This window comes from Lutra lutra, chromosome 11 (assembly GCF_902655055.1).
Source record: "Lutra lutra chromosome 11, mLutLut1.2, whole genome shotgun sequence".
Lineage (NCBI taxonomy): Eukaryota > Metazoa > Chordata > Mammalia > Carnivora > Mustelidae > Lutra > Lutra lutra.
Window position 1 is genome coordinate 40,337,626 of NC_062288.1, and position 20,063 is coordinate 40,357,688.

Consider the following 20,063-nt stretch of genomic DNA (forward strand, 5'->3'; position numbering starts at 1 on the left):
AAAGTGTAGGAAGGTGAGACTTTCAAAGTTCTTTCTTTCCTTTCCGTGTCATTCTCTAGCTGGCTTACAGTCAGGGGAATGTCATCAATCCACGCTCTTTTCTTGGCCACATCACTTCTGTTTACTTTGTGGGGTCTTTCTTAACTGCTTTTGGGAATAACCGTATCTCCGAAGGGTAATGATAAGAGAATCATAATAATTTATAAATGAAAAAAATAAAAGGAAATAAACTAGAGAATAGCAATAATATAGAATAAAAAAATCAACTCTATACAAAATATATCAAACTTCAATTCTTTTGAAATATTCTGTGGGATTAAGATATAGAAGATCTCAGAGCCCTAATAGGAAGTTGAAAATTAAATGAAATATGTAAGAATTCTTCAAGACTCAGCCTGTAACTCTAAGCTAGGAAACATTAGACACTGAAGTATCTAATGTACTATGGCCTTGTTCCTAATATAAGCTGTTTCTCTCTCTCTCTTTGTGGAAATAGAAAGTTTTAGAAGCCACTTTTTCCCTTACTCCCTTAGCCATTTACTCCCTTACATTTTGATGTAATGTCTTTAAATCCACTTTCCTTCTTGACTTTGAGTCAAGTGTATTGAGGAACACTCTTAAACCTGCAGGATTTCAGAATGACAGAAAGGTCTTATTTCTTAGATTAGAAGAGAAAACTAATGCTTGGAAAGTCAAGATAGCTTTCCAAGGCTACTTAGCCGTCATCTAGGAGACTGTGGACCAGAACTTCTGTCTCCTCATTCATGGATATTTATGCTTTCCAAGATACTACATTTCACTGTTGGATCTGGGGGTCATAATATTAAACGTGCATCCATTGTTAATTCTGTGGTTTGCATTTTTTTGGCGAGGCAGTCACCCAGCTAGTACCTGGGAGACAAGACAAAGGTGAAATCAGATGAAAAATGCTATGTGCATACGATGAAATATTATTCAGCCTTTGAAAGGAATAAAATTCTGACACATGATACAAAATGGGTGATATTAGAGACATTATACTAAGTAGAATAAGCCAGATACAAAAGGATAATATTGTATGATTGCATATATATGGGGTACCTAGAGTGGTCAAATTCATAGAGACAGAAAGAAGAATGGTGACTGCCAGGACATGGGGGAAGGGAGAAATAGGTAGTTATTCCTTAGTGATTACAGAGTTTTAGCTGGGAAGATGAAAAAGTTCTGGAGATGGATGATGGTGATGGATGTGTACCAGTATTTAATGTTCTTAAAGCCACTGAATTGTACACTTAAAAATAGTTAGAATGGTAGATAGGCTTTATGTATATTTTACCACAATTTTAAGAAGTGAATAAAAAGATGAGAAATTATTAATTATGGATTCCAGCCTAAAAGGCATGTGTGGTAGGAATTCTTGACATCCAGATAGTACTATGAAAATACTATGTGTGGAGGAGAATAGAAGGTAGGTGAGGGAAGGAGGGGAAAAGAGAAAGATCTATAGTATAGACCAGTGCTGTCCAATAGAACTTTCTGTCAAGGTGGAAAGGTTCTATATTCATGCTTTCCAGTTTGGTAGCCACTAGCTAGTAACCACATTTGAACACTTGAAATGTAGCTGGTACAACTGAAGGACTAAATTTTTAATCTAATTTGACTTGTAATTGATTTATATTTGAATAGTAGAAATCTAGACCTTTTATTATTGGTGACTTCATTTAAAAGTACTTGTATTTCTGCTTCTAGTTACTTTTTTTTTAATATATAAATTCAATACCATTTATTTGCTCATTTAGCCACTGTTGGCAAATCAGTGTATCTCCTGCATGCTAGACTCTTGCTAGGCAATAGAGATTAAAGGGAGCCAGAAGAAATTCTCTGCATTGCTGGAAGGAACATAAATTAAGTGTAACCACTGTGACCATCAATGTGGTCATATCTCCTGAGGTGAGAGATATTCATATCCTAAGACCCAGTGCTCCTAAAACGTAAAGAAATTCTCATATGTGTTTGGGGACATGGACATTAAGAATCATAAAAGGGGGATGCCTGGGTGGCTCAGTGGGTTGAAGCCTCTGCCTTCGGCTCAGGTCATGATCCCAGGGTCCTGGGATTGAGTCCCACATCAGGCTTCTTGCTCGGCAGGGAGCCTGCTTCTCCCTCTGCCTCTGCCTGCCACTCTGTCTGCCTGTGCTCGCTCTCTCTCTCACTCTCTCTCTCTGACAAATAAATAAATAAAATCTTTAAATAAAAAAGAATCATAAAAGGCCTAAAGATCAATGAAAGAATAGATAAACTATGTTCGTAGAGCAATACTGCACAGTAGTTAAAGTAAAGGAGTACCTTGTCAACCTATGTGGCTAAGCCCCCAAAACACAATAGTGAGCAAAAAGAAAAATTCATTTGCAGAAGGCTACAAATAGGATGATATCTTTTTAAAAAACCCTTTTTAAAAACTTGCAAAATTATTATTTATGGATACGTACATATGTAGAAAACATAAAACTGTGTGTGGGCATGAGAGACAGCACATTTAGGGTAGTGAATACTTCTGGCAAGAGAGGGAGTGGGATGGGAGAAGGTATACAGAGGTCTTCAATCTATCTGTAATATTCTACTTACTAAAAAAGATCTAAAGCAAATATGACAAAACCAGAAGGTGAGTTCATTGATATTCATTATATTATTAACCATACTTCTGTGATGCTTAAAATATTTCATAATAAAATTGATGCTAAGAAGTGGCTCTGCTGCTTAAAAGCTCTCAGATTAAAGGGTAATCACAAGTACAAATGAGACAATTTTCATAGTGCAGTAATAACAGGGGTATGTATAAGGTGGGAAGGTGAACACAGAGGAAGGTAGAACTGTCTCAAGGAGTAAAAGAAGACCTCATTAGGGATTGCGGGCGCGATGGCCCGAGGGACAGTGTGGGGTCTACTTCTGTGAGGGTGCCGCGGCGGGACCGGCCGGGAAGATGCCAGTAGCGGTGATGGCAGAAAGTGCCTTTAGTTTCAAAAAGTTGCTGGATCAGTGTGAGAACCAGGAGCTCGAGGCTCCTGGAGGAATTGCTACTCCCCCAGTGTATGGTCAGCTGTTAGCTTTGTATCTGCTCCACAATGACATGAATAATGCAAGATATCTTTGGAAACGGATACCACCTGCTATAAAATCTGCAAATTCTGAACTTGGGGGAATTTGGTCAGTAGGACAAAGAATCTGGCAGAGAGATTTCCCTGGGATCTATACGACCATCAACGCACACCAGTGGTCTGAGACGGTCCAGCCAATCATGGAAGCACTTAGAGATGCAACGAGGAGGAGAGCCTTCACCCTGGTCTCACAAGCCTACACCTCCATCATCGCTGATGACTTCGCAGCCTTTGTTGGCCTCCCTGTGGAAGAGGCTGTGAAAGGTATATTAGAACAAGGATGGCAAGCCGACTCCACCACTAGAATGGTTATGCCCAAAAAGCCAGTTGCAGGGGCCCTGGATGCGTCTTTTAACCGGTTTATTCCCTTATCAGAGCCTGCCCCAGTGCCCCCGACCCCCAACGAACAGCAGTTAGCCAGACTGACCGATTATGTGGCTTTCCTCGAAAACTGATAACATCATTCTGAGTTCAAGATCCACCTTCGGAATCCTGTATACTGACAGATAGAGAAATGTAAAATTTTTATTTTCAATTTCTTGGACGGATGAAGCACCTCAGCATTCCTTACTGAGTATGTGATAAAATACATATATAAAGTATATTATATATATTTTGTCCTTAAACACTATATGGAATAGTTGTTGAAGCAGTTCTCCTTTTGTAATATTGGACAGTTTGGATGGAGCCCGTCAGTATTATGCAGTTTATATTTCCTAGTGACTTACAAAGTACAGCTCTCCTGCTTCGTGTAGTCAGTGGTTGTCAGCTGTTTGTCCCTCTGCCCCAGCGTACCACACACTCCCCTCTGCACCCATGGCTCATTACAGTGGTTCATTGGGGTTTGAGAAGGACAGTCCCCAGAGGCAGTCTCTGAGCTGCTGGGGACTCTGAGCCACCCCCTTCAGAGAAGATGCTCTCCTTTCTCCTCACCTCCTGCACATCACTCCTATAGAAGGCTGAAGCGTAGCTGAGGAACCAAAGATCATTTCCTCAGTAAACCCCATTTATGAACTGCACATTTCTTCCTGACAGTAGGAGTACATCCATTGCTGACAGTGGAGGGCTTGCCCTGAAAAGGCAACTATTTAAGACCTTCAGGTGATGTATTCAATGTATGTTCCCTTCAGAAGAAGGGAAACCTAGGGTGGAATGCATTCTACCAGCAGAGAAGCTATTACAATAAGTGATCCACTTTGTTCAACTATCCTGTGGCCTACTGATTGCTTCTGTTTATCCTTTGGTGCAAGTTCTGCCTTTTGGAGAAATACTGAACAAGCCTTTCAGTTGTCGTGTGATGCCCTCTAAATATTGGGAGGCGTTCATTGTATCTTCAGGTTAAAAGCCCCCCTTGCTTCATTTATTCTGCATTTGTTCAATAAATATTTAATTGCAAAAAAAAAAAAAAAAAGAAGACCTCATTAGGTGATTGCATTTGAGTTCAATCTCTGAAGTTACATAGATGTTTACTTAGGAGAAAAATAAAAGGGGTATTTACTTGAGGCTGAGAAGACGAAGGTCAAGGTACAAAAGAGTTTGGTGCCTTCAAGGAACAGCAAGAAAATTTGGCTTCATTAGAACTTAGAACTGTCATGGTACAGGTGGGGTGCTAAGGCTGGTAAAACTGATTGGGATTGACTCTGGTCTGGCTTTGCAATGTAAGCCAGGGCAGCAGTGTGTGTAGTGTGGGTGGAGTTGAGCAGTGGTAGAATGGAACAGGGAGAGATTTGACACACAGAAACTCTCATGATTGTCCAAGAGCCTGAACTGTGGTAATAGTAGTAAGACATGGAAGAGGATGGATGGGGCAGGAGCTATCATGGGTAGAATCTATAGGACTTGGTGATTGGTTGAGTGAGTGAAGGAATGAGCTAGGGCAAAGAACCAAAAATGGGGTTCCTATCTTGGACAACCTTGGCTAGTGGTTGCATTGACCTAGAAAGTAATAGGAGAAGAAAAAGAAGCATGGTTTCCCTAACCGTGGTATTGAAAAGTTAGAGAGGCAAGAAGATAATGAGTTCAATTTTTAAAGTGCTGAATTTGAAAAATCTCAAGGCAGAATGTCTAGAAGGGAGATATGGGGACAGGCAGCATAGAGATAATAACTGAGATAGATGACACAGGCAAGGGCCATCCTGTAAAACAAGAAAACAAGATTGCACCATAAAGCTAAGAAGTTGAATTATCATGCTTTAGGCACACTAAGCTGTTGCTCCCAGAGAATGGTCATGTATTAGCAGGAGACTCTGAAGACCGGTAATTCAACAGCAACAAAGAGGACTAAACAATGGGATCATGCTCCAGGGTTTGGCATCCAGCCTTAGCACAGTAGTATAGTAATAAAGGCACCAGCTTTGTAGTTAAACAGACCTGTATTCAATGCATTCAGTGCATTTGAACTTTCAGTCCTCACGTACTAGCTGTAAATTGGGGAAGTCCCCAAATTTCTCTGAGCTTCATTTCTTTATCTGGAAATGGGAATAATAATAATACCTTCCCCAGAGGATTATATTGAGGAAAAGTATAATTATATTTGTTTGTAAAGACAAATATATACACAAATATAGAATACCATGTTAACTGCAATTATGGGTAAATCACTTTTAATTCTGATAGAAAAGTTAGAACATAAAAGTATTAAATATAACTACAACTGAAAAATTGTCAAATGATGCACAATATAAACATGTAAATTGTGGCAAAAATAACAAAAAGTATATGTTAGGGGAGAAGTTAAAGTGGAGTTTTTGTATGCAATTGAAGCAAGTTGTTATCAGCTTAGACTATTATAACTATGAAATATTTTATGTAACCCCCAGAGTAACCCCCCCCCTACACACACAAGCCTATGTAAGCCTTCTGTTACTCAGAAGGAAAAGAGAAAGGAATCAATGCATATCAATACAAAAAAAAAAAATCAAGAAGACACAAAGGAACATAACAAGAGTGGAAAGACAGACAAAAGAACTATAACACTAGAAAATAACAAAATGACAATAGTAAATCCTACCCTATCAGTAATTACTTTAAATGGATTAAATTCTCCAATCCAAACATAGGCATAGAGTGGCCAGATGGATAAAAACAACAACAAAACTATCCAATTATATGCTTTCTACAAGAGACATACTTTAGATTTAAGGACACACATATGCTGAAAGTGAAGGGATGGAAAAAGATAGTCCATGAAAATGGAAACAGAAAAATAAGCTGCGGTAGCATTATTTATATCAGGTAAAATAGACTTGAAAACAAAGACTGTGACAAGAGATAGAGAATAGCATTACATAATGGTAAAGGGATCAATTCAATAAGAGTTGGTTTTTCTGAAAGATAAAGTTGACAAACCCTTAGCTAGACTAAGGAAAAAAGAAAACTCAAAAAATAACATCAAAAATGGAAGAGATGATTTTAGAACTGATGCCACAGAAATAAAAAGGATCATAAAGACTGCTAAGAATAATTACATACCAATGAATTGAGTAACTAGAAGAAATGGATAAATTCCTAGAAATACACAACCTACCAAGACTAAATTATTAAAGGATAGAAGTGTGGACAGATCTATAACTAGTATGGAGATCGAATCAGTAATCAGAAATTTAACACCAAAGGAAACAGTGGCTTCTCTGGTGAATTCTGCTAACCATTTCAGGAAGAATTAATGCCAACCCATCCCAAACTCTTCTAAAAAATTTAAGACGGGGGAATAATTATAAATTCATTTTATGAGACCAGCATTATTCTGATACCAAAAGGAAAGACTCCACAAGTAAAGAAAATGACAGGCCAGGGCACCTGGGTGGCTCAGTGGGTTAAAGCCTCTGCCTTCGGCTCAGGTCATGATCCCAGGGTTCTGGGATCGAGCCCCGCATCCGGCTCTCTGCTCAACAGGGAACCTGCTTCCTCCTCTCTCTCTGCCTGCCTCTCTTTCTACTTGTGATCTCTCTCTCTGTCAAATAAATAAAGTCTTAAAAAAAAAAAAGAAAAGAAAATGACAGGCCAATATCCTTGGTGAATATAGATACAAAAATCCTCAATAAAATACTAGCAATTGGAAAAAAAAAATACTAGCATTTGGAACTCAACAGTACATTAAAAGATCTATACACCATGACCAGTAGGATTTATTCCTGTGATATAAGGACATTTCAACCTGAAAATTAATTAATGTGATGCACGGCATTAACAGAATAAACGGTAAAAATCACATGATAATCTCAATAGATGCATAAAAAGAATTAGGCAAAATTCAACATTTTTTCATAATTATAACTGAACAAACTTAATATAGTAGAGGCCATATGTATAAAGCTCACAGCTAGGATTTATACTCAGTGGTAAAAAACTGAAAGCTTTAAGATTAGGAACAAGGGAAGGATGCCCACTTTCACCACTCTTATGAGACATAGTTCTGGAAATCCTAACCAAAGTAATTTAGGAAAGAAAAAGAAATGAAAGGTATCCAAAATGGAAAGGAAGAAGTAAAATTGTGCCTTTTTTGCATATGACATGATATTTTATTTAGAAGATCCTAAAGATTGCATTAAAAACACTGTTAGAAATAATGAATTCAGTAAAATCACAGGAAAGAAGATCAACATACAAAAATCTGTGGCATTTCTATACACTAACAGTCAACTATCTGAAAAGGAAATTAAGAAAACAATGCCATTAATCATGGAACAAAAAGCAAAATATTTAGGAATAAACTTAACTAAAGGAGATGAAAAGACTTGTCCTGAAAACTATAAAACATTGATGAAAGAAATTATAGACACAAACAAATGGAAAGACAGCTTTCATTCATTGATTGGAAGACTTAATGTTAAAATGTACATACTACTCAAGTGACTGACAGATTCACTACAATCCCTTTTAAAATGCTCATGGCATTTTTTTTACAGATAGTAAAAACAATTCAAAAATTCATGGAGAACCACAAAAGACTCAGAATAGTCAAAGCAGTCTTGAAAAGAAGGACAAAACTGGAGGCATCACACTTCCTGATTTCAAAATATATTAGAGTTACCGGAATCAAAACAGTGTGTGGTACTGGCATACAGACATACATATAGACCAATAGAGCAGAATAGGGCATCCAGAAATAGATCTATGCATATATAATCAACTGATCTTTAACAAAAGAGCCAAGAATAAACAATGAGGAAAGATAGTCTTTCCAACAAATGATATTGGGAAAACTGGATAAACACCCGCAAAAGAATCAACTCACAAATGGATTAAAGACTTACATGTAAGACCTAAGACTGTAAAACTCCTAGAAGAAAACACAGAGGAAAAGCTTCATGACAGTGGTCTTGCTATTGATTTTATGGATCTGGTACCAAAGTCACAGGCAACAAGAACAAAAATAAACAAATGAGACTATATTAAACTATAAGGGTCTGCACAACAAAGGAACCAATCAACAGTATGAAAAAGCAACTTACAGGATGGTAGAAATTATTTTAAAACCACATATCTGATAAGAAGTTAATATCTAAAATATGTAAGAACTCCTACAACTCAATTTTAAAAAATGTAATAGGGGCGCCTGGGTGGCTCAGTGAGTTAAAGCCTCTGACTTCGGCTCAGGTCATGATCCCAGGGTCCTGGGATGGAGCCCCGCATCGGGCTCTCTGCTCAGCGGGGAGCCTGCTTCCTCCTCTGTCTCTGCCTGCCTCTCTGCCTCCTTGTGATTTCTGTCTGTCAAATAAATAAATAAATAAATCTTTAAAAAATAAATTAATTAATTAATTAAAAAATGTAATAGCCTAATTTAAAAATGGCTTGAGGACTTGGATAGGCATTTCTCCAAAGAAGACGTAAAATGGCCAACAGGTATATGAAAAGTGTTTAATGTTACTAATCATACCGGAAATGCAAATCAATGCCACAATGGGATATTACTGCCTGTCTGCCGAAGTGACTATTATTTAAAGTCAAAAAAGTAAAAACAAGAAGTGTTGGTGAGGATGTGGAAAAATTGGAACCCTTACACACTGTTGGTGGAAATACAAGATGGTGCAGCTACTGTGAAAAACAGTATAGAGATTCCTCAAAAAATTAAAAATATAACTACCATATAATTCATCAATCCTTTCTGGGTATTTATCCAAAAGAATTGAAATTGGACCCCAAAGAGATATTAGCATTCTATGTTAATTATAACACTATGCACAGTTATGGAAACAAGTTAAATATCCATTGCAGTTGAATTGTTAAAGAAAATGTATTTTATACATGAACAATGGAATACTACTTAGCCTTTAAAAAGAAGGAAATTTTGCAATATGTAACAACATGGGTAAACCTTGAGGACATTATGCTAGGGGAAATCAGCCAGTCACACAAAGACACACACTGAATGGTTCCACTTATAAGAAGTATTTAAAATATCCAAATTCATAGAATTAAAGGGTAGTATGGTGGTTGTCAGGGGATGGGAGAAGGAGAAAATGTGAATTCCTAACCAACAGCCCTACACTTTCATTTAAACAAAAGGTTGCCATCTAGAGATCAACTTTGTAGCATTATACTTACAATCAACATTACTGTTGACTTAAAGTTACCAAAAAATTTAAGAGACTGGATCTCATGTTATGTGCACTTACCACAGTAAAATAAAAAAATTTTAAAGTATAATGTTGATAAAGTATTTATTAAACATTAAATACTTACTAAATATTAGTTCCTTGTCCTTCCCTTTGTTTTATCCTTGCTAATGCCAAGACTTGTCTGAGAACATTTTAAGTAAATTGCTGTTTCCTCAAGATAAGCAACATACTCCTAACCACAGAAGCTCTAGATTCCTTGAAAGCAGAGACTATATCTTATACTTTGATCAATCAGGTATATATTGGACATATATTATTTGCCTAGCAAGCTATAGATTACCAACAACATGTAGCACAATGCTAGTACATAGTAGGTACCAGATAAATAAATAAATGCCTCCTGAATTGATCTTTTCTGCAGCACAACCAATAAAAATACACATAAAATGTTTTATAATTTAGGCTAATGTATATTCACTTGGTAACAACCTTGTTAAGACTAACAACTTCCACAGGCAATAAGCATATCATTTTATAAGGAAAGGGAAATACTTACAATAGCTATTTGTTCAAGTTCACAGGGAAAAAAAAGTCATTTCAGTGCCAAAAATAGACAGCAGTTAATCTAACTGTCAGTAAATATGGGGAAAGCTCCCAGTGGTATTTCAGTTATGGGCCCAGTGAGGCGTGAACACACTGTCCCTTAGGATTTCTAATGCAAAAGAATAAACATAAAAATAGAAGACTGCTTTTCATGTAGTTAATCCCAAGTTATCTAATCATATTCCAAGCAGCAACAAGAGCAGAGGACCTGGGGTCAAGGAGGAAGTGGATTTGGCTTAGAGGAAACCTGTTTGGGTTCAAGGCAATGGGGTATACAAATTATGGAACAAGCCCACGTCTTTGTAGTGTTTTCTTATGGCCTGTGTTATAAAATAAGCTGATAGCATAGAGTCACCACAGAAATTAGATCTCATTTAATTTTTATCTTTGTGACTTTCTACTTATATTGATTATAGGAAAACTGTGATTTAGCCTGGAGTATAAGGTAGACTAAGACTTCCCATCTCAGGTATTAATAAGTTTTGCCAGTAAGTACTCAGAAGTGAGGTTAATGGGTTGCTGAAAAGCACCCAAGTAGCATACTGACTAACTGGGATATGAAGGAGGGGTGGGAAGATAGCAGATTAAAAAAAGAAGAGGTGGCCAAATGAGGCAGAGTTTGAGACAGAGATGTCTATGGCCTGCTCAAGTTACGACAAGAATAAATAAAGTTAGAGACTCCTTTCTGAAGTGGACAGACTAAGAGGGGTAGAGTCCCATCTCTCTCTCTGGGCTACCATATTCTCATTTGTAAAATGCATATATTGTGTATGCATATCTACAGAGAATATTCTACTTCAGAAAATCTGTTGCTTTGAGATATGGAAGTGTCAGTTGGAGTGGAGGGAGACAGGAAAGGCAATTATATAGTTAGCCAATGTCAAAACCTGAGAAGTCAGGAGGTTAGTTAGAGGGAACAAGAGGGATTTCTCCTAGGAAGCAGAATACATAAGTAATCCTTTTGTTGTGGGTTGAATTGTGTCCCCCAAAATTATATATCTAAATCCTAACCTCTGGCACCTATAAATGTGGCCTCATTTGGAATAGGATCTTTGCAGATGTAATCAAGTTAAGATGAATTCATAATGGATTAGAGGAGAAGGCCATGTGAACATGGAGGCAGAGATTGGAATTATGTGACTATAAGCCAAGGAACAAAGAAACACCAAGGAATGCCTACAATCACCAGAAGGTAGGAAAAGGCAAAGAAAGATTCTTCTCTGGAACATCCAGAGGAAGCATGAAACTTCCAGTGCCTTGATTTCGGACTTCTAGGCTCCCTAACTGTGACAGAATCAATTTCTGTGTGCTCATCTGTGTGCCTAGAGCATACAAATGCCTATACCTCAAATTATTTCTTATCTTACTAGTATAAGAGGTAGATATGGTGTTTGGCCAAGTAAAAGAGTAAGCATTAAAACAATTTATAGACCTTTTGAGTTTAGGGAAACCAATGAACCAGTGGCTGCATTTTAGAGTCATTGAGATTTTAGTAAACACAAGTATCTAGCTACGACCTGCAGAGATAAGACTGTGGTACAGCCAAGGTATTTTTTTTTTTTTTTCTTTCTAGAAAGAGAGAGAAAGAGCACAAATGGTGGGCGAGGGACAGAGGGAGGGAGAAAGAGAGAATCTCAAGCAAGTGCCACACTCAGCACAGAGCTGAGATCATGACCTAAGCCAGAAGCAAGAGTCAGATGCTCAACTGACTACCCAGACACCCTAAGGTATTGGTATTTTTAAAAAGATCTCCAGTGTTGTCAAGTTGAAAATGTGTACTGTGTGATGACTGGGATGATAAGAAAGGGGTCTATGATGAATCCACCCAACTTCTTGCCAGGTCATAGAGAAGAAAAATTTATTAATTTATTAGGTGGATGATTATACCTGGTTCAGATGATTATACCTGATTATGCCTGTCAGAGTTCTGTCAGAATTACTCTTGTGTTTTAGACCTAACTTCTAGCTTTGCCCCAGACTCTTCCTTCTTCTTCATCCCCCACACGCAGTCACCAAATCTTCTTGATTTCTATCTTTAAGTGTTTCTTAAACACGTCCCCTCCTCTCCATTTCTTTGGTCATTCTCTCACCACTTCCTGCCTGGATTTCTACATAGAAGCCTAATTCAACCTCCTGCCTGTAGCCTCCCCATTTTCAATTAATTCTCCCAATTGCCACCAAAAGAATAATTTGGAGGTACAAAAGTGTGACTCTCCTGTTTAAACCCCTTTAATGACTACCTTTTACCTGCAGAGTCACTTGGCAAACAGGACTCTCCACAATCCGGCCCTTGCCTCCTTCTCTACATTGTTGCCACTCGACCTTTACACTTTATTCTGTAGCCATAGATCACTCTGCTATTTCAGATTTCAGTCTTTTTATATATTGTTGTCGCCTTTGCCCAGCAAGTCCCTCCCTAAACCTCCCCTTTGGCTACATGGAATACTTATATTCCTGATCCAGGAAATCTTCTTGACATGTACTCCCACTATTTCTTCTCTTGTATCATCCCTATGCTTTATTTTTAAAAATTTTATATTTAAATTCAATTAGTCAACATATAGCACATCATTAGCTTCAGATATAGTGTTCAATATAATAATACATATAATAATATTTAGAGTGTATATATATATGTATATATATACATATATATATATATACATATATATATATATATATATATATATATATATATAATAAGTTGCTTATAACACCCAGTGCTCATCACATCATGTGCCCTCCTTAATGCCCATTACCCAATCCCCATTCCCTCATCTGCCTCCCCTCCAGCAACCCTCAGTTTGTTTCCTTTAGTTAGGAGTCTCTCATGTTTTTTCTCCCTTTCTGATGACTTCCCCTTCACTTTTCCCTCCCTTACCCTGTGATCATCTGTGCTGTTTCTTATATTCCACATATAAGTGAAACTATATGATAATTGTCTTTCTCTGACTGACTTATTTTGCTCAGCATAATACCCTCCAGTTCCATCCACATCGATGTAAATGGTAAATATTCATCCTTTCTGTTGGCTGAGTAATATTCCTCTGTGTGTGTGTGTGTGTGTGTGTGTGTGTTCCACATCTTCTTTATCCATTCATCTGCTGATGGACATCTGGGCTTTTTCCACAGCTTGGCTATTGTGGACATTGCTGTTATGAATGTTGGGGTGTAGTTGCCCTTTTGGATCACTATTTTTGTAAACACATGAAAAATGCTCCACAAAACTTGGCATCAGGGAAATATAAATCAAAACCCACAATGAGATTCTGCCTTACACCAGTCAGAATGGCTAAAATTAAAAAGAAAGGAAACAATGAATGGTGAGGATGTGGAGAAAGAGGAACCCTCTTACACTGTTCGTAGTAATGCAAGCTGGTACAGCCACTCTGGAAAATGGTATGGAGGTTCCTCATTTTAAACATAGAATGGTCCATGCCAGGCTTCTAATATGATCTTAGTTTCCAAGAGAATTTTTTTTCCAGTTCATTGTTCTATGAAGATGAAGTGATGGAAAAGAATTCATAAAAAGATTGAAAGTGAGTTGTATTCAGGGTTAAGATTGCTCATGCTACAATGTTAGCACTATACACTTTTACCAGCAAGAAGCATTCCAGATCATAGTGAAGGTATAAGTCAGAGGCACAGTTTCTTCAGGTCTTCAAATGGAACAGGATTTGGACTAAAAAAAGGCATAATTATTCTTATCCTGAGGAATGTTGTAATGGTGAAGAAGTAGAACAGGAACTCTTTGCATTAGTCAATGAAATCCAGAAGTTGCTGGAGCACATTAGACTTAAAGTCAGAGGAGGATAAGGATCTTGTAAGATCTCCCTGGATACCCAGCAGGTTGATGTTGTGTTGCAGAAACTGGTCTTCTGCTGGCCAGGTAAATACTTCTCTAGCCTGCCTTGCAACTTGCACTACTGGAGGCTGGCCCAAATCATGCAGACATACACGATGTGCTGGGCCAAGTCCTGTGAGTAAATCAAGATAATATCAAAGGGATCCTTTATAAACTGTTGGAGCAAGGCCAGTCTATTGCATCATTCCTAATGGCATTCTACTCATAATGACTGTACTGAATCCTAAGGTAGCTTTGCTTTTCACTCTAGATTCAAATTAGTTTGTATGCCTCTCAGAGGTCATTTGGTGTAGACAATTAATGTACATTATTGGTCTTACAAATTGGAGAGCATTAGATGATGATGGGAGAGCATTAGATGATGATTGGGATGAGAATCAGTAATCTTTCATAACCCCATTTGTTCACTTTTATATTACATAAGACGAATCAGAACCCAAGGAGCAAAGAGAGAAGGGGAAATGAGCCTTCACTACAAATTTGCCTCAGTGAACTTCAGGAGTTGCTTTGTATCTGCTTTTTTATCTCCAGGCTTACTATTGTTAGATTACCCTTTTTAAGGTACTGTGCTAAGCTCCTTGTGTATATTACCTCATTTAGTCCTCACAGCAATCTCTGAGGAATACATGGCTAGTAGCTCCTTTATACCCATGAGGAATCTTTGGAATTTGCTAGTCAGCAGAGTCAATTCCATAAGGCAATATACGAGATCTGCTAGGATCCATATCAATCTCAGTGCAGTGGTTGTGGTGGAAAACATGATGTAGAATTCATAGGGCATCTAAAATAAAGCCCAGATCAACTTTTGCATATATGGTTCAGTTTGCCTATATAGTGGTCCAGGGGAATCATAAGTAATGTTAGCAAACTGTATAGACGTAAAAATCAGTTCTCAGGAATACTGTGTCCTGGGATTCAAATTACCAAGGTAGGGTTCAAATCCAAGGAAATCTGAGAAGAAAAGGAATTAGTGATACAATTCTCTCTTGTTAGTTCCTGATGATCATTGTTGGCGTCTGATCTTAAAAGGCTAACCAGATGAGAATAATTTTTTTAAATTTTTATTACCTTTCACTATTTTTTTTTCATTTTCTAAATTTTTATTAGTAGAATGATTTCTATGAGAAATCAGAGATCTAGGAATGAAGGCAAAATCCAGGTCAATGTAGTCAAAGTATAGTATAGTCTTAGACCCTGAATCAGAGTTTCCCCACATTAAATCTTCCAAGTCAAAATCTCTGAAAATATCTTGTAGAAATGTGGATAAGATAAATGACAAGAGATGTGTTCATTCCTATTAATACTCAAAATTCTTAAAAGCATCCAATCAACTACATGCCAGTTTAGAGGGGAAAAAAAGGCCAAGGGCATATGTTTGAAGCTGTTCTATGGTTATGGGCATTGTGAATAAATATGCCGGTGGAGATACCCATCACTTGTCTACTTTGTAAAGCCTGTAGTTCTGAAGTGACTGACTCCATTGCATTTTGTCCCTTACTCAAAGTATGAACTGAATAATTAACGGATGAAGCTAATATAGAAAGCTGGTATGAAGTGGCTAAAAGAGGGAAATTGGATCAGTGGAATTGAGCCCATTAAATCCCAAAGATTTCTGAAGATTACAACTCACTTTGAATCTCTGTTTTAGAAGACATCAAATTCAGAGAGTGTAAGAAACATGCATTTGGAAGAAGCTAGTTTTTACCTTAAGATTGAAGTTCTATTTCTTTTATGCTCAAATTGTACCAGGAATAACTCCAGGATTTTTAAGTGAGCTATAATTTGCTTCAGTGGCTCTCTATTCAGTATTTCTTTTGAATTGTTTAGACCCCTGGCTCGAAGAAGTCATTCTGCTCCTCAGGCATTGACAAAAAAGTCAGAAATGTCAGCTAAAGACATGGGTTTGTCTATGCAGAATCAAAACCTGTTTGTGTTTATTCAAATGGACTGATTTGGAAGCAGAAATTAAATTTCAGAACTATATAAACAATTACGAAAGGATTAAAGATATTTTCAGCCTGGAGTTCATCTAAAATACATGATAAATTCCTTTTGGACATCACATCTTTTTGAAGGGGCACTGGATAAAAATATAAAATGGGTATTTCAGTGGTGATATTGTGTAAAACAAATGTTTTTTTCTCATTTTTGTGACTTACAGTTTAGAGCACTAGTTCTCAAACTATTTTCCCTTGAAACATGCTGAACCTAGATTTTTCTGTTGCTAAAATGAAGCAACAAGGATCTTTTCACTCTAAATAAAAAAAAATACTCATTTTTTCTTCTTAATACTGTTAATAAATAGCTCATGAAAGCTAAAGTGAAGAAATAAATGAGGGGCACCTGGGTGGCTCAGTGGGTTAGGCCTCTGCCTTAGGCTCAGGTCATGATCTCAGTGTCCTGGAATCGAGCCCTGTATTGGGCTCTCTGCTTGCGGGGGAGCCTGCTTCCCCCTCCCCCCGCCCCGCGCCTGCCTCTCTGCCTACTTGTGATCTCTCTCTGTCAAATAAATAAATAAAATAAAATTAAAAAAAGAAATAAATGATCACATTGACAGATGAATTAACAATTATGCTAATGAAAGAAGTCATACAGAGAAAGACAAATACTATATCATATCACTTATATGTTAAATCTAAAAAAGCCAAACTCCTAGAAACAGGGAGTAGAATAGTGGTCGCAAGGTGCTGGGATGTGAAGGAAATAGGGAGATGTTGGTCAAATGCTCCAAACCTTTAGTTATAAAGTGAGTAAATATTGGAGATTTAATGTATAGCATGGTGACTATAGTTACTAATGCTGTATTATATACTTGAAGTTTGCTAAGACCATAGATCTCGAATCTTTTCATCATCACACACACACACACACACACACACACACGTACACACATACACATATACACAGAAGTAATTATGTGAGGTTATGAGGATGTTAACTAACATTGTAGTAATCATTTTGCAATATATAGGTGTATCAAATCACCACATTGTACACCTTAAACTTACAAAATGATATATGCCACTTACATCTCAATAAAGCTGGGAGCAGGGGAGAAAAAACAAAAACAAAAACCCCTAGAAACAACTGATCCTTGTGTGCCAGCTTGGCTTCTTTGAGAAGTGGGGTCATGGTGTGTTGTCACATCACCTACATAAAATGTTGTCATGCTATATGATAGAAAAAGTGCTCATATGACAGAAATATCTCCAGCAATGTATAAGAAAATCCCCCAAAGAGCACTGGCACTACAGGAACACCACCCACACAAAAAGTTTGAAAATTATAAATTTTGTTATGCACATACCCTCTGATCCAGTTTTCCCATTTCTAAGTATCAATTATATCTACAGTGCAAAAATATTTAAATGCATAAATGGCAGTTCTTATAGCATTATAATATTGAAAACTTGGAAGCAACTCAAACATAGAATTTTTTGATAAATTCATTTTGCTAAATGGAAGACAGCTAAAGGATAATCCATAAAAATGGTCTGATATTATACATACTATACCGGAGGGACAGAAATGGGGCCTTAGAAAAAAGTCAGGAATGATACATACCAGACTTAATAGAGATTGCCTCTAAGTGGGACAGTGAGTTTCGAAGGATAACTTGAACTTTTTTAAACTGTATATTTCTGTATTATATAAATATACCCAAGAATCTTTTGTGCACCTGAAAAACCATTTTTGAAAGAAAAATTATGTGCTGAAAGAAAAACACATGCAAAGAAATTTATTTCCTTCAGGATTTAGTGCCAGAAAAACTTTGCCTTCAAAAAAAGAATTTGCAGACATACTTCATTCTGATGCTTCCCTTTAAATTCTGACTTTCAGGAAACTCAGATCAAAATCCATGCTCAGTCAGAACAGCCATACCAGCCTGTGAAGTTAGCATATTTACTATCACCTCTTTCCACGGATCCCATTTCTAATTCCTGGGTTTATTTCATCAAACTCATTTTTTTTAAAGGTTTTATTTATTTATATGACAGAGAGAGAGAGAGATAGTGAGAGAGGGAACACAAGCATCAGGAGAGGGAGAGGGAGAAGCAGGCTTCCCGCTGAGCAGGGAGCCCGATGTGGGGCTCAAACCCAGGACCCTGGGATCATGACCTGAGCCGAAGGCAGATGCTTAACCATCTGAGCCACCCAGGCGCCCCCATCAAACTCATTTTATATGTGATCTTGGTTATAAGCCACTTCATATGTTTTAAGAAAGAAATGAGGAATATATAAATAAACAAATAACCTAATAATTATTTTCATTGAATTTGAAAGTCATTTCATGTTTCAGAATTTCTGTTAGTGATAGTTTACTTGTACCCAAATGTAACTCAATTTTAGACATTCTTATTCTATAACATGTAACTCACACCTTAAAAAAATAATCAGAGGCTTCCAGAACTTGCAGAAAAATATATACAGTATTTCTCTTTTTCCCCTTGTATGGTTTGAGGTAGTTGTTTAGATCTAGTGAGCCATCCAAGTTAATTATACCCAGAGGAAGTCCATAGACCTGAGGGATTTGATAGCAATGTATCTATTTATTGAAGTTCTCTGTGGATGAAGTAGAATAGTCCTTAAAGAATATTCAGTGGAAAAGCCCTGGTACAGATTTATACAAGAAAATGAAAATACAGCTTACTTTTCGCTAGTAAGACTTTTAAACTGCACATTCTTTAGAATACTGATGATCATGAATATAAACACCTACCTTCCTGCACCCACGGCCGCCCGGCAACATACGCTCTCACACAGCGTCCTGTTTCACAAGACCTAAAGTTGGCTCTATCCTTGGTTTAGAAGGAAAAAAAAAATGTAGATCATTTTGGGTACTTTGTAGTGTGTTTTTTATTTTGAGTGTCTTTTGAAACACATCCTGCTGTGTTCCAGAAATAAACTGGCAGCTCCCTCTTCTTGCCCTGTTGCAATTGCTCACCCTTCAGTTCCCCATGCAAACAAAGCTATGAGAACAGTGTTTTGGACAAGTCCTTTTCTCAACTAGAGGGTTCAGTGTGCTCTGGGAACACTGACATGATTTTTAAATTAACATTAATTCTGTTTTGTTTCAACTATGAAAGAAATGGGGTTTCTTCAAACACCAATTAACAAAGCAAACCCCAATAAAGGGAAAATACTCTCTCCCCACCTCCAGCCCCCAACAGGAAATTCCCCCCTGTTGAGTTTTCCCCAAGGTCTCTATAAAGCTTTTCTGATGAACTTGCTAGAGCCTTAATGAGAATGAATCAGCACAGATTTTCCATCATATAAACAGAAATATTTAATTTCATGAAAGGGGACAGCATGCTTGACTCTGCCCAGCCCACCACATAATATCTTCAGTTTTTCCTCCTTCCTGCTAATTTATTTCTCATAGTATTTTCATTACAATAATTTTTTTTCAGGATTTCCGAAACCTGAGGACTACACTTGCATATCATAGATGAAGCAAAAAGACTTAAAAGCCTTTCCTTCATTGCTGACTCCATTTTCTTACTTGAAGCAGAACATATTTGTCGTCTTTGTGTTTGCTCAGAATAAATTTTCCTGCACGGGCCACTCCCAGGACCCAGAGGGATAATCCTACTTCTAGACGTGCCCAGGGGGCAGAGCAACATATCCAAAGATCCCACTAGGACAGTGTTTCTCACACCACATTCAGAAAAAAAACACACGATGTTATTCTGTGTACTACCCAGAAAGGGTTCTGTGGTCAAATAAATTTGTGAAATGCTGGAAACGATGTTTTTTTAGAGATTCATAAAACATATTGGCATGTTAAAAGCTCTAAAAAGAGCTTTAATTAAAAAGAAAACTTAAGTAACTTTGCTTAACCCTATTTATTTTGCCAACTAATTTGACCACACCACCTTTTTTCATAGAATATTAGCATTC

The 20,063-nt window shown here is 37.3% G+C and overlaps 1 protein-coding gene across 1 annotated transcript; it reads left to right on the forward strand.

Moving 5' to 3' along the window:
* Positions 1–2,892: 2,892 nt before the first annotated feature.
* LOC125080894 (COP9 signalosome complex subunit 8-like) lies at positions 2,893–4,545 on the forward strand. The gene has a single exon (XM_047695074.1). It carries the CDS (start codon positions 2,960–2,962, stop codon positions 3,587–3,589), a length of 630 nt encoding a protein of 209 aa, XP_047551030.1. The 5' UTR covers positions 2,893–2,959; the 3' UTR covers positions 3,590–4,545.
* The last annotated feature ends 15,518 nt before the right edge of the window (positions 4,546–20,063 follow it).